The sequence below is a fragment of the Xenopus tropicalis genome, chromosome 9 (genome assembly GCF_000004195.4).
Source record: "Xenopus tropicalis strain Nigerian chromosome 9, UCB_Xtro_10.0, whole genome shotgun sequence".
NCBI lineage: Eukaryota > Metazoa > Chordata > Amphibia > Anura > Pipidae > Xenopus > Xenopus tropicalis.
Window position 1 is genome coordinate 1,421,225 of NC_030685.2, and position 25,040 is coordinate 1,446,264.

The 25,040-nt window shown below is 43.0% G+C and overlaps 1 protein-coding gene across 1 annotated transcript; it reads right to left on the reverse strand.

The window, feature by feature from the left end:
* Positions 1 to 6,373: 6,373 nt before the first annotated feature.
* On the reverse strand, positions 6,374 to 23,045 carry LOC100493192. The gene is made up of 9 exons (XM_031892899.1): positions 22,702 to 23,045; positions 20,854 to 21,183; positions 19,860 to 20,159; positions 18,565 to 18,666; positions 17,931 to 18,296; positions 10,960 to 11,268; positions 10,226 to 10,561; positions 8,674 to 8,973; positions 6,374 to 7,655 (listed from the first exon to the last, which is right to left on the reverse strand). Exons 1-9 carry the CDS (start codon positions 22,745 to 22,747, stop codon positions 7,018 to 7,020), a joined length of 2,727 nt encoding a protein of 908 aa, XP_031748759.1. The 5' UTR covers positions 22,748 to 23,045; the 3' UTR covers positions 6,374 to 7,017.
* Between the last annotated feature and the right edge of the window lie 1,995 nt (positions 23,046 to 25,040).

Consider the following 25,040-nt stretch of genomic DNA (forward strand, 5'->3'; position numbering starts at 1 on the left):
CACTGATATGTTCCGTTAATTCACCATAACGGCTAATTGGTCGACCAGGGATTTTTATTTGTGATCGATTCCCCGATCTCCTATCGCTATTCTCCATGGACTCCGGCATTGTATCCCTTCTCCCACGCCCCCGTTGTCTAGCTGACTGCCTAGGAACCGCTCCCACGTCTTTGAACACATCTATGGCTCTTGATTCACGGTCGCGCTGTGAGGAAACAGAAGACAGCGAAGAGCAAAACGAGGTACTATCATTCCCTACATAGTAATCATCCTCAGTACTTGAAAACCGGACATACTTCTGAGGTTGCGATTTTTTCAAAATAGGTTTACGTGCAGCTGCATTAGGGGAGCTACTAATACGATACCTCCCTAATTCTGTCCATGTCGACAAATATACTCTCCCATTCTCATAATCTAGTCTATCTAAATACCCCTGAACTTGTTTGTAATTTCACATCTGAAACAAGATATAGGGCTTTAACCCTTTAAGTGCCAGCCGAATTCGTCATTTCAGTTCCCCCCAGTGCCAGACGTTTTGTAAACATTCTGTGCTCTCTCAATGTAGGGGCTTTTACTGGGGGAAGGGTTAAGTTTAGGTAGGCAAACTATATATTGTTTTTTTCAGGAGAACCTGAGCTTTCCAAATCTACCTGAGTTTTTGTGTATTTCCACTTCTGGAACAAGATTTAGAGCTTGAAATACAAAAAAAAAAAGAAAAAATGCTATTTTTCATGATATAAGGATTTCTACCAGAAACATATTTTATTTTATGGACAAAAATTCAACTGATTTGGAAAGCCTCATGTCTCCCGAACGTGCCAATACCTGATATGTATAGTTTTATTGAGATTTCTGACTTCTATAGATCAAGAACTCCCAGCAGTAAATAACTAAATTTTCAAAGCATTACAGCAGAATACGGCATACTTTACATTCCAAAGCCAAAAATCCTGGAACATTAGGTTTACCCCAGGAAACCATACATTTTTGAAAACTACACATTCTGACGAATCCGAAATGGGTAACTATGTCTTCCAACTCCTAAGTACCAAACGGCAATGCTTTACTGAATTTAGCATTTTCTATAAAAAATTATGAAAATTCTAAAAAATCACCTCAAATCTTCCAATTTCAAGCACCTTATCTCCCACATAACATTAGGTACCAAGAAAACACACCCTAAATATGAAAGCCAGGGGTCCACTGAACAGTTTGATGCCCATTGTGCATAGGATCACCGATGTATCTGGAATTTAGAAACCCCAAAAGGAAGTTAGTACATACAAATTGCCCAGGAGATCTCTTTTGCTACTGAAAATTCAACACATTTACTGCATTTTCTGTGGGGTAAAAACACAAAAAAATACATTGACCCCCCCAAAACCATATATTTTTGGAAAGTACTCATTCGGACGAATTCAAAATTGGTACCCATGTCTTTCTACTCCAAACTACAGAGTCGCAATGCTTTCCCAAAATTGCCAGTTTTGATGAAATACCTAAAAATCACATCAAATCTTCCACTTTCAAGCACCTTATCTCCCACATAACATTAGGTACCAAAAGAACACACCCTAAATATGAAAGCCAAGGGTCCGCTGAACAGTTTGATGCCCATTGTGCATAGGATCACCAATGTATCTGGCATTTAGAGACCCCATAAGGAAGTTAGTGCATAGAGATTGCCCCAGAGGTCTCTTTAGCTACTGAAAATTCAACATGTTTACTGCATTTTATGTGGGGTTAAAAAAAAAAAAATTACATTGATCCCCCAAAACCATATATTTTTGGAAAGTACACATTCGGGCGAATTCAAAATTGGTACCCATGTCTTTCTACTTCAAACTACAGAGTCGCAGTGCTTTCCCGAAATTGCTAGTTTTGGTGAAATACCTGAAAATCACATCAAATCTTCCACTTTCAAGCACCATATCTCCCACATAACATTAGGTACCAAGAAAACACACCCTAAATATGAAAGCCAAGGGTCGGCTGAACAGTTTGATGCCCATTGTGCATAGGATCAGCACTGTATCTGGCATTTAGAGACCCCAAAAGGAAGTTAGTGCATACAAAGTGTATACACTGCAATATAAGCTACCGGCATGTGCATTATGCGGCATAAGACCCTAGAAAACTATACATTTTCCAAATAAATATGAATGCCAGGGGTCTACTGAACAGTTTGATGCCCTATATGCATAGATTTACCAAACTATGTGGGGTACAGGGGCACCCAAGTAAAAATAGTGCATATGAATTTTCATGTAAGACGCTCCGGCTCATGCAGTTTTTGCACCCGGTATGTGTATTATGCGGCATAAGACCCCCTAACAGTACAGAGACCGTAGAAAACCATATATTTTCCGAAAGTACACATTCTGACAAAACAAAAATGGGTAAATACATCTTTCTACTGCAAACTACCAAACTACAAAACTATGCTAAACAGAACGGTTTTTATGACATTTCTGAAAATCGTCACAAAGCTTGCATTTTACCCCATTATGTACCCCCACATTTTGTACCGTATCAACATAAAACATTCTAAATATGAATGCCAGGGGTCTACTGAACAGTTTGATGCCCTATATGCATAGATTTACCAAACTATGTGGGGTACAGGGGCACCCAAGTAAAAATAGTGCATATGAATTTTCACATAAGACGCTCCGGCTTATGCAGTTTTTGCACCCGGTATGTGTATTATGCGGCATAAGATCCCCTAACAGTACAGAGACCCTAGAAAACCATATATTTTCCGAAAGTACACATTCTGACAAAACAAAAATGGGTAAATACATCTTTCTACTGCAAACTACCAAACTACAAAACTATGCTAAACAGAACGGTTTTTATGACATTTCTGAAAATCGTCACAAAGCTTGCATTTTACCCCATTATGTACCCCCACATTTTGTACCGTATCAACATAAAACATTCTAAATATGAACGCCAGGGGTCTACTGAACAGTTTGATGCCCTATATGCATAGATTTACCAAACTATGTGGGGTACAGGGGCACCCAAGTAAAAATAGTGCATATGAATTTTCACGTAAGACGCTCCGGCTCATGCAGTTTTTGCACCCGGTATGTGTATTTTGCGGCATAAGACCCCCTAACAGTACAGAGACCCTAGAAAACCATATATTTTCCGAAAGTACACATTCTGACAAAACAAAAATGGGTAAATACATCTTTCTACTGCAAACTACCAAACTACAAAGTTATGCTAAACAGAAAGGTTTTTATGACATTTCTGAAAATTGTCACAAAGCTTGCATTTTACCCCATTATGTACCCCCACATTTTGTACCGTATCAACATAAAACATTCTAAATATGAATGCCAGGGGTCTACTGAACAGTTTGATGCCCTATATGCATAGATTTACCAAACTATGTGGGGTACAGGGGCACCCAAGTAAAAATAGTGCATATGAATTTTCACATAAGATGCTTCGGCTCATGCAGTTTTTGCACCCGGTATGTGTATTATGTGCCATACGACCACCTAACAGTAAAGAGACCCTAGAAAACCATATATTTTCCGAAAGTACACATTCTGACAAAACAAATATGGGTAAATAAAACTTTCTACTGCAAATTACCAAATTACAAAGCTATGCTAAACAGAACTGTTTTTGTGACATTTCTGAAAATCGTCACAAAGCTTGCATGTTGCCCCATTATGTACCCCCACATTTAGTAACATACCAACATAAAACACTCTAAGTATGAACGCCACTAGTCTACTGAACAGTTTGATGCCCAATATGAATAGATTTACCAAACTATGTGGGGTACAGAGGATGCCAAATTGAAATACAGCAGACAAAATGTCCATGTGCAAAGACAAGTAACAAAGAACAATGTAAAAAGCAATAAAATTGATAAAAAGATAAAAAAAAATCACTAAAATCATTTTTTTTTTGCCTAATAATATCTGCAGGCAGAATAACAGTTTGAGTATTTTGGCTTGGGCAAATAAGTTTTACAGACAAAGTCAAGTGAACAACAACTATGCATAACTGAAAATGCTATAAAATGGCTAAACATGCAGTAAAATACCCAAAAATGCACCAAAATCACAGAAAATGTAGTAGAAACACCAAAATAATACACAAAAGGTATTGTGCAGTGCGGTTAGCGAATACACTATCCGCAATGGCAATAAAACATTTTTTTCAGGCAAGAATAAAAACGATGCGATTAGAAAAAAAAAAAATTACATAAGTGTGTAAGTGTGTGTGTAAAATGTGTTTTGTGTGCATGTGTGTGAGTATGCAACCAAGTGTGAGTTTTCTCTAAGTGCTGTAAGTGATGAATGTGTGAAAATCTCCCAAAAATGCATGTGTGTGTGTGTAAGTGTGAGTATAAGTGTGTATTAGTGTAATAAGTGTGTGATTGTGTGTTTGTGTGTGTATTTGCCACTTACTTGGGGTCTAGGTGAGGATCTGCAGGAGAAACTCGATCTGGCACAGCATCAGCTCATGTGAGGGGGCGTGTCAGGAAGCAGGGGGGCCAGAGGGGGAAGCTGCGGAAGGGAGAGGAGCTGCACAGAAAGCCACGTGGATGGCAGGTGAGTCCCATGGGGCCCCTGGGTGATCGCGACCCAGGGGCCACTCGTTCCCCACCTCTGACTGTTGTCTGGAGGCTGGGGAACGAGTGGGGAGCGAAGGAACGGCTTGAAAAGCCGTTCCTCCGCTCCCAAACCCGGAAGTGCCCCAGGACGTAGATTCTACGTCCTGTGGCACTAAAAAGGTTAAATACCTAAAAAAAACAAATGTTTGTATTTTTCACAACACTGAGATGTATCGGAAACACATTTATGCCTTAAAATACAACAGATTTGGAAAGTTCCATGTCTCCAGAATGGGCCAATACCAATTAAAGGGAAACTAAACCCTGCGGCACAGCGCGGCTTAACCAAACGTTACTCAGCTGTTGCCGGACTACAAATCCCAGAATAATGTAACATATAATGAAGGGTGAGGCATGCTGGGAGCTGTAGTCCAGCAACATCAGGGTTGTATTCTTTAGGGAACAGTAACACCAAAAAATGAAAGTGTTTTAAAATAATTAAAATATAATGTACAGTTGCCCTGCCCTGGTAAAACTAGTAAGTTTGCAACAGAAACGCTACTATAGTTTATATAAATGAGCTGCTATGTCAACACGGGGGCAGCCATTAAAGCTGGAAAAAGGAGAAAAGGCACAGGTTATATAGCAGATAACAGATAAGCTTTGTGGAATATAATGGAGTTTTATCTGTTATCTGCTAAGTAACCTGTGCCTTTTCTCCTTTTTTCCAGCTTGAATGGCGGCCCCCGTGGCTACACAGCAGCTTATTATATAAATTATAGTAGTTTTTCTAAGGAAAACACACCAGTTGTACCAGTGCAGGGCAGCATTACATTATATAGTAATTACTTTTATACACTTTCATTTTTTGGTGTTACTGTCCCTTTAAAGCAATATTGCCCAATAAAACTTTCCCAGCTCTCTAGGGCCCGCATTGGCAGAAATGCAAAAGAATCCCCCAATGAGAATCCCAGCTGATGTGAGTAAATCCGGCTCCCTGTTCTCTGTTCCTGCAATTGGAGTTGGGAGCAATAAGCACAGTTTCCCAGCACTGAACAAGTCTGTCCCTTTATCCCCATGTCTGATTCCTGTGCCATATAATGACGGGAAAATGCCATCATTATCTCTATATGTAAGGTACCAGCAAGGGGCCTGACACAGGGAATCAGCATTCTCATTGGTCACTTCTCTTGCATCTATAATGAAGTTTTGGCTCAGTAGAATTCTCATTGGGGAATTGGTTTCCATGTGTAATTAGGTTTTTCATCAACTTCTATAGAGAACTAGGGGGGCAGTGGGGCAGCTTTATGGTTGGGTTTAGTTCCCCTTTAAATATGAACCCCAGGGGTCTACTAAACAGTTTTATGGCCAGTTTGGATAGTGTCACCATATGTTCACCAAAGTATGCAGAAAGTAGAGTAGCCAAAATTCGATTATAACATTTGTGCTGTCATGGTTACTGCATTTAATGGATTTTTATGTTGGGTAAGGCCATGAAACACCAAAAATAGTAATTAGAAAATATTTTCTTCTGCATCCAAAATACTGATCCGCAAAGCTTTGTTAATTATGTGGTTATTATGACATTCTTAAAGGGGATATAAACCCAATTATAACACTGTCCCACGGCGCCGCCTACTTTTGCTATAGAATTTGCTGAAAACCGTAATTATAGATGCAAGAAGATTCACAAATGAGAATTCTACTGATGAAGCTGAATAATGTGGGCAGCAGGCTAGTGGCTAGTGCAGATAGGATTCATAGAGAGAGAGATGCTTCATTTTTTAAACATCATAACCTTTATTGATCAATATCATATATTGCATGTACATCTGTTACACATCAACATTTAAAAAAAAAAAATTACTTCAAGAGTGCGTAGGGTTGGCATTGTACTTGTATATATATAACTGTCAGCTGGAGCAGTTTATTTACAAAATCCAGATATAAAAATAAAATGAAATAAATAACAAGAGCCAATAATTAACAATATAATGGACAAGTAAAGGGGTGTAGGGTTTGCCATGGAGATACAGTGGGTAGGGCGGCTAGATGGCGCTTATTCAGTGGTTTGAAGAGAAATTGTCGCACTCCTTGGTCCACTAAAACTTGTCTTTATTGTAGAGAGCTTATTCAGTGCTAGGCTGTAGCATCTGTGGGTTGGTACCTTAGGGGGTTGGCCAAGAGCCCCATAACTTGTCCAACCTCTCAGGGGTTGTTCTTTTGGTATATACAGTAAGTATTGCATGCAGTCTGTGTATTTCTGCATTTGGCCCAGCCATAGTTGGTGGGTTGGGGGGGTTCATATTTTCCCAGAGGTGTGTTATACATGCGGGCTTGGATAGTGATGCTTAATGACTGTAGACTTTCTGCGCTCATGTATATAAATATATGACAAATACATTGGGGGAGTTATGGGGCAGGAATGGGGATTATTCAGGGATCACTAATGGGCCGACCCTTCTCTCTACTAACTGCCCCAGGCTGGGGTGCCCCACTCTGCAGATGAATTCAGCCCCTTGGTCAGTCTTCTGCTCTGGGGAGAAGGATAATTCTGTTTCACATGTCTGATTCTCCTGCTTCTGGGGTTTGGGTTCTGAGACTTTATAGCGTTTGGTGCTCACTGAGGCCTCTGATTGGTCTCCTTTCTCCTCCTTCTTACTTGTGTCTGTGATCTGTGACCCATCAGAATGGGCAGGCACGGCAAGTTCTACCCGGTCTCCTTTACCCTTGTTACGTATATCAGTAATCACTGGTCCATCACACTGGGCAGGCAGGGCAGCCTCTGATTGGTCTCCTTTTTGCTTTGTATACCAGTTGGATGAATTACCCACTTTGGCAGTCAATGCAACCTCTGATTGGTCACCTTTCCCCTTTAAAAAGCCAAACAACCATAAGCCACTGGAATGGGCCGGCAGTGGGACCTCAGATTGGTCTCCTTTCCCCTTCCTGAACCAGTTGACAGTCAGGGCATCAGGGAAGTACCCAGAGACCCTACAGCTCAGTGCCACTTTCTTCTTCCCCAGTGTAGGAACCTGGATCTCTCCTACCTGTGGGCGCCAGGGGAAATCTGCCAATAAATAGGGATAAAGTCACAGCAATTACATTCATTTAATAGTATCTTATTAACCCTACCCCCGGCCCACTTACCTACCCACCTGTTACCCACAGTTCCCTGGGTTCCATAGTCACATGGCTCCAGGTCACATGGGCTTTATACTGGGGATCTGTGTATAACCCCCCCCACATTATGTTCCTATATTAACCCTACCCCAGGCCCAGTTACCTACCCACCCACCTGTTACCCACAGTTCCCTGGGTTCCATAGTCACATGGCTCCAGGTCACATGGGCTTTATACTGGGGATCTGTGTATAACCCCCCCTACATTATGTTCCTATATTAACCCTACCCCAGGCCCAGTTACCTACCCACCTGTTACCCACAGTTCCCTGGGTTCCATAGTCACATGGGCTTTATACTGGGGATCTGTGTTTAACCCCCCCTACATTATGTTCCTATATTAACCCTACCCCAGGCCTAGTTACCTACCCACCTGTTACCCACAGTTCCCTGGGTTCCATAGTCACATGGGCTTTATACTGGGGATCTGTGTATAACCCCCCCCACATTATGTTCCTATATTAACCCTACCCCAGGCCCAGTTACCTACCCACCTGTTACCCACAGTTCCCTGGGTTCCATAGTCACATGGTTCCATAGTCACATGGGCTTTATACTGGGGATCTGTGTTTAACCCCCCCTACATTATGTTCCTATATTAACCCTACCCCAGGCCCAGTTACCTACCCACCTGTTACCCACAGTTCCCTGGGTTCCATAGTCACATGGCTCCAGGTCACATGGGCTTTATACTGGGGATCTGTGTATAACCCCCCCTACATTATGTTCCTATATTAACCCTACCCCAGGCCCAGTTACCTACCCACCTGTTACCCACAGTTCCCTGGGTTCCATAGTCACATGGCCCCAGGTCACATGGGCTTTATACTGGGGATCTGTGTATAACCCCCCCCCCTACATTATGTTCCTATATTAACCCTACCCCAGGCCCAGTTACCTACCCACCTGTTACACACAGTTCCCGGGACTCAGGGGCTTCCATAGTCACATGGTTCCAGGTCACATGGGCTTTATATTCGGGATTACAGAACAGATGCCCAGGGAAGATACAGACACTGGTGATATCATACGTGAGTGGATCTGATTGGGTGACTGTGTCTGTGGGGGGCTGAGTATATCGTGTCTCCCCAAGGTTCCAGTTGATGTGAATATCTCGGGGGTAGAAGCTCCGTAGGGTGAGGGAGAACTGAACTCTGCTGTTACTGAGAAGATCCATTTGTACCGGATCCCGACACACGGGTTTAGCTGGGGGGAAATATTGTGTTAATCCCATATAAAATAAGATACTGATATAAGTGCAATGCTGACTTGTACCTTAGTGAATCCTAGAAAAGGATCCTGTTTAGTAAAAAGCTATTGTTTTACCAAAAACACTGTCTCACTCATAGTATTGAATTGTATAAATGTTTTACAATGTTGTAATACAATGTTTTATAGGAGAAAAGAAAAGCAACAATAGGAAAATAGAAAAGGAAGCAAAGTGCCTGGGAGAACAGCATGAATTCTGGGAAACATACAATCTTTTGCCCGAGTGCATGAAATAGTTTAAATTCTAGAAAAACCCCAAATCCAGGGAATATAAAATTGGGGTTTGTATCCGGCAGCAGATAAAGGGGAAGGGGCCACTGTACCGAATACTCATTATTATAAAGGAGAAACCTACAGGGAACTGGGAGATAAACCCCCCCCCCCCCCCACGTAGTCCCACCCGGGATCCAGTAAGGGAATAAATAAACTGACAGTGGGAGCCGAAGGGACAGAGAAAGAGCAGAGATGTTCTACTTTATTTATATACATCCAAAAATGCTTTTAGCAGAGCTGCGTTGATTATAATCACTTCCCTGATAAACCAGGCTGGTGCTCCTGTTTGCTAAAACTGCCCCGGCCTGGGGTATTTCTGTAGGGTTGCTCCATCACTATCTTTTTCCATATCTTTGGTCCCTCTGGGGCCGGTGCCATGTTCAGTAGAATGAAAAGTTGGCTTTTTGTTTCCAAGTTCTATTTATTTACTCTACTGGGCGTGAGCAGAAGTGATGGGGGTATCGGGTAAGTGGGCAAGTGGCCCCTAACATCTAGCAACCCCAGTGATTATCCCTTTCCTTCTCCTATAAGAAGATGTGTTATAAATAACATTTCCCCATTTCATTCTGCTCTTTATTACCAGCAGGTTTCAAACTGTGTAACAAACAAATCGCTCAGTTGTACAGAGCCGCTAATTAGAGGATTCAGTCCTGTAGGGTCTCAATGGGTTTCTCCACATCAAATACAAATATGGCTCAATAACTAAAAGGCTTTCAGCTCTCTATCGTCTTTTGCAGCTCTCCTAAGAGACCCCCCTCTCTCTCTCCCCCCAGCTCACACTCTAAGAGCAGTCTCTCAGACCATAATACAGCTGAGGCCAATCATGAGACCTGGCTACAAAGCCCATAGTGGATGTAGAAATGGAGGCTTCATCCCACCACATTTTTATATGAACCATCATGTGGTTTTGACTCACCCATGACATTGATCCTCCCAGTGCTCGTGTCTATGGGTTCCCCCAGACTGGGATGTGCCACCCTGCAGGTATATTCTGCCCCCTGCTCTCTCAGTGAGGGGTAAATGATCAGACTGGGGGTGCAGCTGTAGGTGCTATCTGGCTGTTTGTGGGGCCGTATATATGGGTGAGTATTGGGCACTTCTGTTAGTTCCTCACTTTGTGCCCCTTTCCGCAGCCACGTCACTGTCAGGGCATCTGGGAAATACCCCGAGATATTGCACCGCAGGGTGGTGGGGCTGTTATGGAGAAACTTAGCCTCCTGTATTGGCTCCACTGCTGGTTTCCATGGGAATTCTGTAAAATAATGAGAAATGATGTGGTGACGAACCGAGTTACTGAATGCTTTATAGAAACAGGATTATTCTGCCCAAGTTAATTGAACAACTGTATTGGCTTCATACTGTCAATTAGTTCATTTGTGGAACCCATTGAGGTTGTGGCACGTGGGGAGAGTCCAATCATTTATCATCTGAGCAGTTTGTAGCATCATTAAGACACTTTCAGTCTGATTGGGGGCGATTCCTCATTCCATGGCGCTACCCAATGCTCATATATTAATATATTGTGAATAAAGGATCAAACCGGTCGCAGGTTGTGGCCCATTATCCCCCCTGTTTCATGTACAAGACTCAAATACAATAATGTAGAACCCAAATTATTGGATGGACAGAAAGAGCCACAATCCCTTTTACCTGGATCTTGTGCAGAGATCTCTCTGTATCCCGGTGCATCCAAGGATCCATGTTCCCAGGCCACACCCACTCGGAATGCCGGATCTTTATACTGATCCCCACTAATTCTGGCCTCACTGCACACACTGAATGTGGGATCCGGATTCCCCTCATATAGTTCTGTGGATAATATTCTGCCCTGGGAATCTCCTGCCCCACAGGTCCATGTGATGGAGATATCTCTGGGGTAGAATCCCCGCAGGGTGAGAGAGTACAGGATCTCCCCAGAGTCACACAGAGTTGGTACCACTGATACCGGCGCTGGTTTGGCTGGGAAATAAACATAATGTGGAATCAAGTAACCAAATAGTAAAGGGCAGAAGTGCAGAGAAAGCTGAGGGTTTACAAGATGTTGGAGAACAGAAGGTGCATGATGGAACTCTATAGATTTTGTTAAACATCTCAGAATGTCTTCTAGAGACCCCAACAGAAGTCCCCATCCCATGGGCATCCCTAGTTTGCTCAAATGGCCAAGTTTGACAGTTTTGCTAATATTGGCCAAACAGAACCTGTTCCTGAAGAGACAACAGAACAATAGGGGCAAATAATAAGGTTCCTGACTGGCATCTTTCCCTGGCCACTCCATGTCAACACTTACCGGGATAGCCCCTCCCCTCTGCTCCCATCAGAAGGACCCTCCCCAAAGCTTTAAAAGACCAACCCTACCTCCACTCCGGTGTCTTTTTTGTCCTTCTGCCTCACTTTTTGTTTTGCTCCCATTGGAAGCAAATTTTTCTTTTTAGCCTTGGGGAAGCATTAGGGCTGCCTGAAAGCGTCCTAGGGACTGGGGGTTTTTGGTCATGGAGATCTTTTATCCCCCCAAGCACATTACCTCATTTTTTTTTTTGGAGTCCTTGATGTCTGGGCTCTGAGATCAGGAGGGCATGGTGGTGCTATGGCAGGTATCACTTGTTTGTCCTTGATCCATGTGCCCTCCCAGCTGCGGGTAGCAGGTCTGGTGGCAGGTGCTTATCCCCCCATCTGTGTGCCCTACTGGGCCTGCTTGTGAAGCGTCCAGCGGCAGTGGAGTGTGTGGCCCCTACACTCCTCCTCATTTTTACAGATGGGAGAGGGAGGTGGCAGTTAGCTAAGCATCAGGAAACATGGACTTAGTTAGCGGCCTGAGCCTTATGGCCTCCTTTCCTTATTTCCCCTATACTGGGGCATTATTTTTTTTCTTTAAATGGAGGATTCCAGGTTTCAGAGCCAGCTGCCTTCCTCACAAGTCTTTTCCAAGGTTGAGGTAATTAAAAAAAAAAAAAAAAAAAAAAAAAAAAAAAGGGTGCCATTCAAGCCAGCACACGGAGGTAATGCTCAAGATGCAAGCTTGATTTCCAAAATCTCAACACTTGGAGCAAATTGGTAAGTCTGCAATTTTGTCTATTCTGGGAGCTGTGCAAATGCAATGCCTGTTGGAGCAGACACCAGTTGCAGGTAATTGGGTAATTACTTGGCAGGGCAGTATTCAGCTGTAGGTAATGGGGTAGATAGGTCCCCTCCCCCTTTCCTTCCTTCCCTTTCTCCTTCCTGGCTGTGAGGCTGAAGCCCCAGGAGTATGAGGTAAGGACTCTGTGTTACACTTATGTTTTGGTGCCGTAAGTTGCTGTTACTTCCCTTCATACTGCTTCTCATAAAGAGTTGGGCTAGTCTTTTTAAGCTAGGGAACTGGTGTCTGCAATATTTATATGTAACCTGGCTCAGCCAGTGTGTACATGGGAATATGTGCTAGCCTGGAATGGGCAGCATGGCTCTGTAGCAGAATCTTTATGGGCCAGATTATTGGAACAGCCTACTGAATGTATATGTTAAATCACTTCAGTGGTTCCCTATGCATAATATACCATCCATGCTGAATGTATATGTTAAATCATTTCAGTGGTTCCCTATGCATAATATACCATCCATGCTGAATGTATATGTTAAATCATGTCAGTGGTTCCCTATGCATAATATACCATCCATGCTGAATGTATATGTTAAATCATGTCAGTGGTTCCTAGGTGTAATATACCATCCATGCTGAATGTATATGTTAAATCATGTCAGTGGTTCCTAGGTGTAATATACCATCCATGCTGAATGTATATGTTAAATCATGTCAGTGGTTCCTAGGTGTAATATACCATCCATGCTGAATGTATATGTTAAATCATTTCAGTGGTTCCCCCATGCATAATATACCATCCATGCTGAATGTATATGTTAAATCACTTCAGTGGTTCCTAGGTGTAATATACCATCCATGCTGAATGTATATGTTAAAACATTTCAGTGGTTCCCCCATGCATAATATACCATCCATGCTGAATGTATATGTTAAATCACTTCAGTGGTTCCTAGGTGTAATATACCATCCATGCTGAATGTATATGTTAAAACATTTCAGTGGTTCCCCCATGCATAATATACCATCCATGCTGAATGTATATGTTAAATCATTTCAGTGGTTCCCCCATGCATAATATACCATCCATGCTGAATGTATATGTTAAATCACTTCAGTGGTTCCTAGGTGTAATATACCATCCATGCTGAAGGTATATGTTAAATCATTTCAGTGGTTCCCCATGCATAAATACCATCCATGCTGAATGTATATGTTAAATCATTTCAGTGGTTCCCCATGCATAAATACCATCCATGCTGAATGTATATGTTAAATCATTTCAGTGGTTCCCCCATGCATAATATACCATCCATGCTGAATGTATATGTTAAATCATTTCAGTGGTTCCCCCATGCATAATATACCATCCATGCTGAATGTATATGTTAAATCACTTCAGTGGTTCCTAGGTGTAATATACCATCCATGCTGAATGTATATGTTAAAACATTTCAGTGGTTCCCCCATGCATAATATACCATCCATGCTGAATGTATATGTTAAATCACTTCAGTGGTTCCTAGGTGTAATATACCATCCATGCTGAATGTATATGTTAAAACATTTCAGTGGTTCCCCCATGCATAATATACCATCCATGCTGAATGTATATGTTAAATCATTTCAGTGGTTCCCCCATGCATAATATACCATCCATGCTGAATGTATATGTTAAATCACTTCAGTGGTTCCTAGGTGTAATATACCATCCATGCTGAAGGTATATGTTAAATCATTTCAGTGGTTCCCCATGCATAAATACCATCCATGCTGAATGTATATGTTAAATCATTTCAGTGGTTCCCCCATGCATAATATACCATCCATGCTGAATGTATATGTTAAATCACTTCAGTGGTTCCTAGGTGTAATGTACCATCCATGCTGAAGGTATATGTTAAATCATTTCAGTAAAATACTATCTATGCTGAATGCATAGGTTAATTAATTTCAGTGGTTGCTATGTTAAACCATTTCAGTGGTTTCCATTTGTAATATACCATATATGCTGATTGTATATGTTAAATTATTTCAGTGGTTGCTATGGGCAATATACCATCTATGCTGAATGTATATGTTAAATAATTTCAGTGGTTCCCATGCATAAGATACCACCTAGGCTGAATGGATATGTTAAATCATTTCTGTGGTTGCTATGGGCAATATACCATTTATGCTTAATGTATATGTTAAATCATTTTAGTGGTTGCTATGGGCAATTTACCATTTATACTGGATGTATAGATTAAGTCATTCCAGTAAAATACCATCGATGCTGAATGTATAGGGTAAACATATTAGTGGGTAATATTCCATGTAATACTGAATGTATAGGTTCAAACACTTGAGCGGTCCTCATGCAGGGTAATATGCCATTTAAACTGATATGTATGTTAAAACACAACATGTAGTTGCCTGACCGGCTTAGATAACTAACAATTTGAATGTATATGTTGCAGCATTTTATCGGTTCTGTGGGTTAAGGCAATGTCCATACTGTATTGATTCAGTTTTGGGTCATATTGGCTTATGCAGCTTCCAGGTAAGTAGGGGTAACATTATCACTGATAGTGACCCGGTATCATGCTTGTTTAAACAACATTTATTTTGGTTTACAGCATAGTTTCTATTGAAACGGGCTGTTTGGGTATTGCTCACCCATTGACTATGGCTTATGTAGAAGCAACAGCCAAGCAGGATAATGTAGTTTGCATGTTAATGCAGTCCCTACGCTGTATTATTTGTTTTTAAGGTAGTGGTCAACTGACTTAAGGGTACAACCAAGCAGAATTGTGGTTGTATATGTATTATATCTAACAGAGGTGTTGCATGCAGGTATTATACTGTATATTTGTAAAAAGCTAAATTCTGAGGGGGCAACAACACAGTGTATATGTATTTTTCTCTTTTTTCAATACAGGACCAGTACAAACAGCCAAGACTGTGTTTAGGTAGGATACACTGGTCTGAAACCAGCAGCCATCTTGGCTTCATATGCCCTGTTATATTGTGTAGATGCTAAGGGCCACACTCTGAGTGCAGACAGGTATTACACACTGCGTATGCACTGGCATGCTACAGGTGTTCAAATTATGTGTATGGGTTTAATGTGACTTAACTCGGAGTTTTAGCCTTACTGTAGACACAGTAGTCATGTTATTTTCAAATTACTTTATGGTTTCAGACCTGTTAGGTGCTGGTTTTTCTCAAGACTAGTGGTTGGAGGATTCCCACTACGGCTGTGCTGCTGGGGTAAGTGTTATAAATGTTTATCACTTTTTTTTTTTTAAATTGCCAGGGCTTCTGATCTGGCAGATACTTCTAGGAACAAGGGGCGGCTCAGAGGAACGTGGCTCACAATGCCTTGTAGGTTTCCATGGTTATCCATATAACAGGGCATTATGCTAGAAGCCTGATCAATAGGGCTCTGTATGGTCAATAAACATTCCTGGCTCTGGACACTATGATTGGTTCACCATTTAAGTCCAGTATTCAGTGGGTGCATCGGTTTAAAGAACTTCTTGTATATGGGACTACAGAGATAGTAATCTGTATAGGCAACTATGGCCATGACTACTGCATCATTTTCAGGCCTTGCTGTTGGGGTAGATAGTAAGATAGGCCTGTCCAGTATCCTTGGTCAGGTACATAGAGGGGCCAGTTAGCGGAATAAGTTTAGGCTCAGAGGCCACATATTACAACTGTCACATTTAGAATCTTAGAAGGGTGCTTGAACCATCAGCAGGCTAAGGCTATGGGACAGACCCATGAGCTAAGTGGTCTATGGGTTTGAGCATTGTCATACTGTTGGTATGGGTCGGTTTCCTTTTATATCTATAGGGGGATAACTGTCCCCTTACCTAGATTTAATCCTTTCTTTACCTGGGTCTTCATTTCCTGTTGGTGCCCTTATTTTAGAGCATGCAAATGAGTCATAGGTTCTAGATCCAATCCACATGATGAAATCTATTATCCTTGTTAAGGTATATATCCTCATAGTAGGAGGGGAAGAAAAAAAAAAAAAAAGCATTTCTGCAAATGTCTTGTGGGCATGTATTACAGCTGGACCCCCATTCTATTTTGCGCAGATCCTGTAGTGCCATCCAAATTATGCTTGGGCAGGGTACCAGGAGTGTAGGGTTAGGATCAGCCTTGTCTGAAGCTTTCCCTATGCGGTTTCCTCACAGAGACGGGCACTGTTCACTTCCAGTGGTGGCATGTAGTCTCTGGGGGTTAGTATTGGCAAACCATTCGTTTGGTAGGTATCAAACTGGCTACTTGGTAGGCTTTTGTGAAGGGTACCATTTTAGAGCCTGTGGGACTTACAAGGCTCTTGACTGGTTGGATTTGCTGGGTTAGTTTCAGGGGTCTCATGCTTAGCTAGATTTTTCCCAACTGGACTCCTGGAAGGATTCATGGGTTTTGGGGGCTAGGACATGGGCAGGCCCTTATGCACTCTGTAGACATCAGGAGTGACATATCTACAAGATGCGTATGTTTTGCAGGGGTAAACAAGAAGGCTATTAGTATTAGCTTGTCCTGGTCTGATACAGGTAGAATGTCATTGACTGGTTTGTTTTTTTTTTGTTTCCCCTGCTAAGTCTTTTCCTCAGGTGTTTACTACTTTAGCGGTTTCCAGCAGTGATCGCTGAGAGGGCACGTTGTTTCAGGCGTGCTGGTAAGTAGTGGAAGTAAGAAGACCTTCGGGTCTAACTATCCTCCTCCCTTATCGGTAAGTGTTTGGTCCTCTTTCCCCAGATGTGGGTTGCACATTTGGTATAATTATTTTGGTGAGGGCTTTACCTTTTTTATACGTAAAGTCGTTACCCTGGCGATTCACACAGCTCAATCATCTTTGATTTCAGCCCCGATTCCTGGGCAGATATAGGGTTCACAGGTTTTTACCAGATATTGGTTTCTACACCCCACAGTGGGGTTTTCACTTGGTTTGGGATGTTTCTGGAATAGATTTATACTCTGGGATCCAGACTTCCTTCCTTTGTGGAACTTTTACCCTCCCGATTAGGGATATTAGCTTGCTATGTCCCAGTAAGTGTTGACATGGAGTGGCCAGGGAATGAGGAAAATTGTATCATACTTACCGTGATTTTCCTTTCCTGGCCACTCCATGTCAACACTTACCGGGATAGCCCCTCCCCTCTGCTCCCATCAGAAGGACCCTCCCCAAAGCTTTAAAAGACCAACCCTACCTCCACTCCGGTGTCTAGTAATGAGCTTCTAGAAACTTACCGAAAAAGGGTGGGAATCTTGACATGGAGTGGCCAGGAAAGGAAAATCACGGTAAGTATGATACAATTTTCCTCATTCCATAGTCACCAGGCTGCCAGCAGATATTTCCCATAAGTGATTATTTCAGACATAGGAGCCTCCATATTAATGATTTATAGCTCTATATACTGTCTAACAGCCTTTTGGCCCCCAGTTCTACTACTCTGTGAGGCTCAGGAGCTTTAGAATAACATCACACTAATAATTTACAGCTGTTTCCATTACACAATGCCCCATATGAAATAAAATCACTTACCATAGATGGTGGCACAGGGGAATCGCCTCTCCGTAGTTGCCCCAGCGCAGACAAACCTGCAGATCAGGGTCACATCTCTGTGTTGCCCCACACGGGGTACAAATCTCAGGGAGGAGCAGTGGGTTTGCAGCCCCTCTTTCCTACAGGTGATGAAGTAGGAGCCCCCCAACAGCCGTTCTGCTTCCCCTGGGCCCCCCGGGTGGCACTGGGGTATCTCCCGCTGCTTTCCTGCCCTCTCCTCACTCCATGTGACCTGTGGGTTCCCCTGGGGGCAGTTAGTGGCTGTACAGTACAGAGTGGCCTCTTCTCCATCCAACAGCTTCTCTGGCCCATTAATCTCACTCACCGTGTAACCCTGTAACAGAGCTGAAATAGTGATTGTGGGGTTATTATATGGGGTACAGAAGCAGAAGGGTCAGAGAGGTTAGAAGAGGAGGGGGGTGGAGTAAAGGGCTAAAAAGAGCCCCTATGTGCAATAAATATGTAGGAGAGCCCAGCCCTCTAGGGCCTATTAATATGCAAAAGAATCCTCCAATGAGAATCCCAGCTGATGTGAGTAAATCCGGCTCCCTGTTCTCTGTTCCTGCAATTGGAGTTGGGAGCAATAAGCACTGAACAAGGGAATATACATCACCTTTCCTTCTCTGCTTCCATATGACGAGGCCAATCACCAGCCCAACTAGTATCACCCCCAGGGCAATGCCCCCGGCCACAGTCACGGAGCTGGAATTTCCCTCTGTTGGAATAAAGGGAATATTGTCACTGTATGTGGGACCGTTTCCTCTGAGCAGCGCTGTACCCCAGGGTATCATGGGTATTTTATCTCTATCTTTTCCCTGAACACTTCATCACTAGAGATTAATGAAATTTCAAGGTTCCCTTCCTTTCCCCCCGGGGCCCAGTTACACAGAAGTCTCCTTCAGACTGTAGAGGAAAGGGCTGGAACCAAGGGTCTCAGTTACCCGGCCAACCACAGGCCTGTCAATCAAACTGTTTTCCTCTTTCTCCTTTTTATTCACATCATTCCATTCTCCCATGTTCTTACTGTCACCCCCCTCCCACTCCCATATTCTCACCTCTGTCTCTAACCCCCCCACTACTATAAGTTTCTTTTTTCAGTTGTTTCACTTCTCAAATGTTTTATTTACTATTCCTCTCACCCCCATTGCTCTTATCTACTTTCCCTTTTATTTTCTCTCCTTCTTCTATTTTCACTTCTTTTTGCTTCCTTTCTTCTATCTCGTGCCCCATTATTACCCCCCACTATTACCCCCCATTATTACCCTCCTCTTTGTTTTCTCTTCTCCTCTACTCTCCTTTCTCTCTGTCACATTCTCTTCTCCTCTGTTTCCTTTTCTCTCTTTTCCTCTCTCCTTCCCTCCCTCTCTTTTCCTTTATCTATTCCCTCTCTGTTTCCTTTATCATCAACCTCCTGTTTCTTTTCTGCTTATTCCTTCTTTTTCCAACTGGTTTATCTTTTCATTTCCCATCTTTTTACATTTTCCCGCTTCCCATTTTTCCATCCAGTTATTCTATTTTTATTTACTCAGAAATTCCTTCATTAGTAAAACCGGACGCCCCCTTCTCCCTGTACTTTAATGTGAGAGCCAATCAGGGCAGAAGGTATTTGTACAACTAAAGGGCACATAACAAGGGGGAGCTGGGCAGCCATTGTACAAAGATGCAGAATCTGTTGAAACTTTATAAATATATTATTATTTGCACAAAATATTGTCTATATCAGGGGTGTCCAACTCAATCACATAAGGGGCCGAAATCTAAAACTAAGTCACACGCCAAATTTTGTATTAAGATACTGTACTGTCAGGCACAGTCACCAGGGGGCGTAACACTAATACTCAGTAACACTAATACTCAGAGTTGTAAGATAAAAAGGTAAATTCAGTCTGGGCTGGGAAGTAACGGTACCTTTATACTCCAACTGGGCATCTTCCTGGAGAGGCTGCTGGAGAGAGAGATGTTGGACTCTGCAGGAGAAGTTATGGTCCAACTGCCCATCCATTGGGGGTAACGTCACGGTGCCCCTCACTCTGTATGTGCCGTCTGGGTTCCTCTCTGGTTTGTCCAACTCAGAGTTAGTGAGTTCTTCATTGTCTCTAAACCAAATGATTCTGATATCCACGGGGTAGAAACCACTGGCCGTACAAGTCAGAGTGTTCTCCTTATTCTTCTGAATAACTTTATTGGGGATACGGATCACTGGGGGAGCTGGGAGACATTCATGCAATTAATATCAGGGTTTGTGCACCCAAAGATCTACTGAAACAGAGAATGGTGTTGTGTTGTCCTGTCTTGTTTCCATCATGGGGCTACTAACATGGGGCTACTAACATGGGGCTACTAACATGGGGCTACTAACATGGGGCTACTAACATGGGGCTACTAACATGGGGCTACTAACATGACATTTATTTCTAGAATTATCCATGTTATTCTCTATTCATTGGGTTCCCACCCTGATTTAGATGGTGCCTGTAGCCAGTGCCACACGTGGGTCTGAATATACAGTAACCCTAAAGGCTGAAGGGGATCTAAGAGAAGCTCTCCTACTGCTTTTACTCCAGGGAAAATCCCCCTTGCCAGACCTGTTACACAGATAGTAGTTCTGTAGATTTACATGATTCTCTTCTCCAACATGTTCTTCTCAAGAAACCAGTAGATGGGATTGGCCAAGCAGATAAGAAGGGATCATGTGATGTCAAAGAAAAACTCACTCATTGTAACTTTCCTACTAAAGGTTTTAAAACATATATTGGGGGAATATTCTTCTCTAATATTAATTAAGTATCTATTAAAGATATGAAGCAACTTTATTTTATATATAAACACTCTGATTTAAAGACGCTGCTAAATTCCCTTTCTAGAAGGCAAACGTTGCATTTTAGTGGAGAGAACCCCTTACCAAAGATCTCCAACAGAACCTCCTTCTCCATCTTTTCCGGGCTGTATATCACCAGGCACCTGTAGATCCCCCCATCAGAGATGGACACATTGGCCAGAGACACGGAGACATCCCCATTATTTGCTGCCTCTTTACTGAATGCCACCCTGGGGCTGAGGGACAACCCTTTGTTATCATATCTAAGGATTTCCATATCCTGGAAGTACCAGAAGACAGCGAGGAACAGTGGGTTTATGGGAGGTTTGGCCAATGAGAAGGTGCATCTGAGTTGAGCTTCATTTCCAAGGAGAACACGTTTGGGAGAAGGGGCAGAAATATCTAAAATGGAACCTACAGGGGGGAAATGAAAAGCAGAATTAGATAAGCACAATGGCATTGTTAGCTTGATGGGACACTAAACCCAACCGTAAAGCTGCCCCACTGCGCCCCCTAGTTCTGTATTGAAGTTGATGAAAAACCTAATTACACATGGAAACCAATTCCCCAATGAGAATGACCCAAAACTTCATTATAGATGCAAGAGAAGTGACCAATGAGAATGCTGATTCCCTGTGTCAGGCCCCTTGCTGGTACCTTACATATAGAGATAATGATGGCATTTTCTCCCCTCATTATATGGCACAGGAATCAGACATGGGGATAAAGGGACAGACTTGTTCAGTGCTGGGAAACTGTGCTTATTGCTCCCAACTCCAATTGCAGGAACAGAGAACAGGGAGCCGGATTTACTCACATCAGCTGGGATTCTCATTGGAGGATTCTTTTGCATATTAATTGGCCCTGGAGGGCGGGGCTCTCACACACACTTGCAAACTGGGAATCAGCATTCTTATTAATCTCATCTCATATAATGAAGGGGAAAATGGCATCATTATCTCTATATGTAAGGTACCAGCAAGGGGCCTGACACAGGGAATCAGCATTCTCATTGGTCACTTCTCTTGCATCTATAATGAAGTTTTGGGTCAGTAGAATTCTCATTGGGGAATTGGTTTCCATGTGTAATTAGGTTTTTCATCAACTTCTATAGAGAACTAGGGGGCAGTGGGGCAGCTTTACGGTTGGGTTTAGTTCCCCTTTATAGATTACATTTTTGCCTAACTGGCTATAATAGAAATATTTGTCATTTTGCTCAGATTCTCTGTTTATGAAGTTTCATCCTTACACTGAACTGTTCCTTTGAAGTTATTTAGGAAGGAGACGTAGAAGGAATTTGGAGATTTTGCTGGGAAAGTAGAGTGAGAGGAGCCAGTAGATATTATTGACCTTCTCCAGTTTAATAGGCGGATATAGTTATACTGAGAGGGATACAGTCTGGCACATAAGGCTAAATATTGGCACAATAAATAGGAGTTGAATAAACACTGGGACTGGGAGGGGGCGGAGCTCGGGGCGGAGTCCATGTTTGTTCTACTGAGTCTCGGGACTCTCGGCAGCAGCTTCTCTGTATTATTCCCCCCCTACTATATGAATTGTCTATTGATAAAGTCTAGAAAATGTCAAATCGAAGGAAAAGCCAAGTAATTTGTTACAATTATCATTGGGAAAACTCTGATGAGTTGGTTTCTATTTTGGCCAAAAAAGAACAAATTCAAACCAAATTATAAACTTTGCCGTCAAACAAGGAGTTTGTTAAAATGGAGAAAGGGGGAGACGGAAATAGTGTATTGGGGGCAACTCTCATTAACCCTGTGATGTCTCCCTGGGGGGCACAGACAGTAACGTGGCACAGAATATTCCTGACTGTACTGACTGTAATTCCCAGGGGCACGGGGGGGGGGGGAAATCAGGCACTTACCTACCCCCCTAGGGTTCCCCCCAATAATCTTATAATAAAGGGGAACTTACCTGCTGCCGGCAGTACAAGGAACAGGAGAAACCCCCAACCAGCCATAAGGGAAGGGACGGGCTGGTTCCACTCGGTGCCTCTGCTCTTTGCCCACTGACAGTTTAGTTTCACTTTCCCTTACTGGGAGGGACTGGCAGTGACTTTATACTGGGAAACAACTGCACTGTGATTCTCCCTCTGTAGGGGAATTCCATCCTCTCTCCTGATACTGGAGCAATACTGGGGCGATACTGGGGCGATACTGGGGCGAAACTGGGGCGATACTGGGGCGATAACATATCTACAAGTTTCTCCAACTGAGAAGCAGAAATCATACAGAAATCAGTCCCTCTCTGCCCCTTACTGTTCCCTGCACTGCTGCTTGTGACTGCATGAACCAGTGTAGCAGCATTCTACTCCCTTTCCCACAATGCCTTGCATGTTCTGTGATTATCAACCCTAGAAAGTAGAGGAATAAGAGAACTGAGCAAGGCATTGTGGGAAATGAGTCCTTGGGCAGAGGGGGTTAAATACTGCTGCACTGATACAATGGTACATGTAGTCACAAGCAGCAGTGCAGGGAACAGCAAGGGGCAGACAGATACTGGTTTTAATAGGTTTCTTTTCCTCCTGTTACGTTACACATTGCCCCAGACTGTGTGAATGAGCCCCCCTGGTTCTGAATAGGCTGCTCCTTGTTAATTCCCTATAAACAACCAATAAATCATATCGGCCAATACCAATACTGATCTCCTTACTGGTATCTTGGTGTTTAGTGCTCAGTGGGAGCTGCAGTGGCTTTTCAGGTTAGTAGGGGGCAGTAATGAGCGACCAGGCATGGATTTGTGGCGAATTTCCATGTTTCGCCACTGGTGGATTTCATATTTGCGAAATAGGCATAAAAATTAGCTGTGTAAATATTTGGCGTGTAACAAAAAATTGGTGCATACTTTAAAAATGTTCTTTTTGTTTATTATTTATTATAGACAGCGTACAATTCCGAGGGGGATTAGGATATGAAATGTACCCCCTATAGGGCCATCTAATGCTGACAATGGTGGGGTATTTATAATAAAAATTCCCTTAGTTTGATGTTACTGGGTATCAAAGGATCGGGTAGGGATCTGGCTAAAGTGCGCCCTGATATCACTGAATTGGGGGGCAGAGACTTAACTATTCTAATAACTGATCAGTCAGTTCATTGGCTGCACAGGTTGGAGGGGAGGGCACAGCAATATCGACAGCAGCTAATAGCATTTAAACAAGCTGAGATTATTAAGGTTGAACAAGATTGTAAGGATTGCACAGTGTATGGCTGGTTGATGGGCTGAGGGGTAAGGAGAACCAGATGTAACTTTAGGAGGGAGAGGAATTTCTCCACCTTATACAGTTCAGGTGACTCCCCTTTATCCGACTCTGAAACTACCCGCCCCCAGGGCTGCCATCAGAAATCACGGGGCCCCAACATTTTCTGGGCCCTCCTCCTCCCACGCCCTGCCCCCCTAATGGCCCCTCCCCCAGTGACCCCTCCTATCAGTACAAAGGACACAGAGACATTGGTAGCCAGGACCACCTTAAACATTGGTAGCCAGGACCACCTTAAACATTGGTAGCCAGGGCCCTTAAAACATTGGTAGCCAGGACCACCTTAAACATTGGTAGCCAGAATCACCTTAAACATTGATAGCCAGGGCCCCCTAAAACACTGGTAGCCAGGGCCCCCTAAAACATTGGTAGCCAGGGCCCCCTAAAACATTGGTAGCCAGGACCACCTTAAACATTGGTAGCCAGGGCCCCCTAAAACATTGGTAGCCAGGACCACCTTAAACATTGGTAGCCAGGACCACCTTAAACATTGGTAGCCAGAATCACCTTAAACATTGATAGCCAGGGCCCCCTAAAACATTGATATCCAGGACCACCTTAAACATTGGTAGGCAGGACCACCTTAAACATTGGTAGCCAGGGCCCCCTAAAACATTGGTAGCCAGGACCACCTTAAACATTGGTAGCCAGGACCACCTTAAACATTGGTAGCCAGGACCACCTTAAACATTGGTAGCCAGAATCACCTTGAACATTGGTAGCCAGGGCCCCCTAAAACATTCGCAGCCAGGGGTTATTTTTTTTTTTTGATGAGGGAACTGAACAGGAAGTGGGGGCGGGGCTTCACTCTGCACAAGGATGCAAATGCTTTCCTATTGGGTTAGTTGACTGTTTAACCTCTTATGGTTGTTTTAGATACACAGCGACACATTGGTCGTATTACGGTAATCGATGATGTGCACTGATTGGGTAATATGGGAGTTTATTGATGTGTCACTTCCTGTCACTCTCCTGACGACGATCCTGTGGGGAT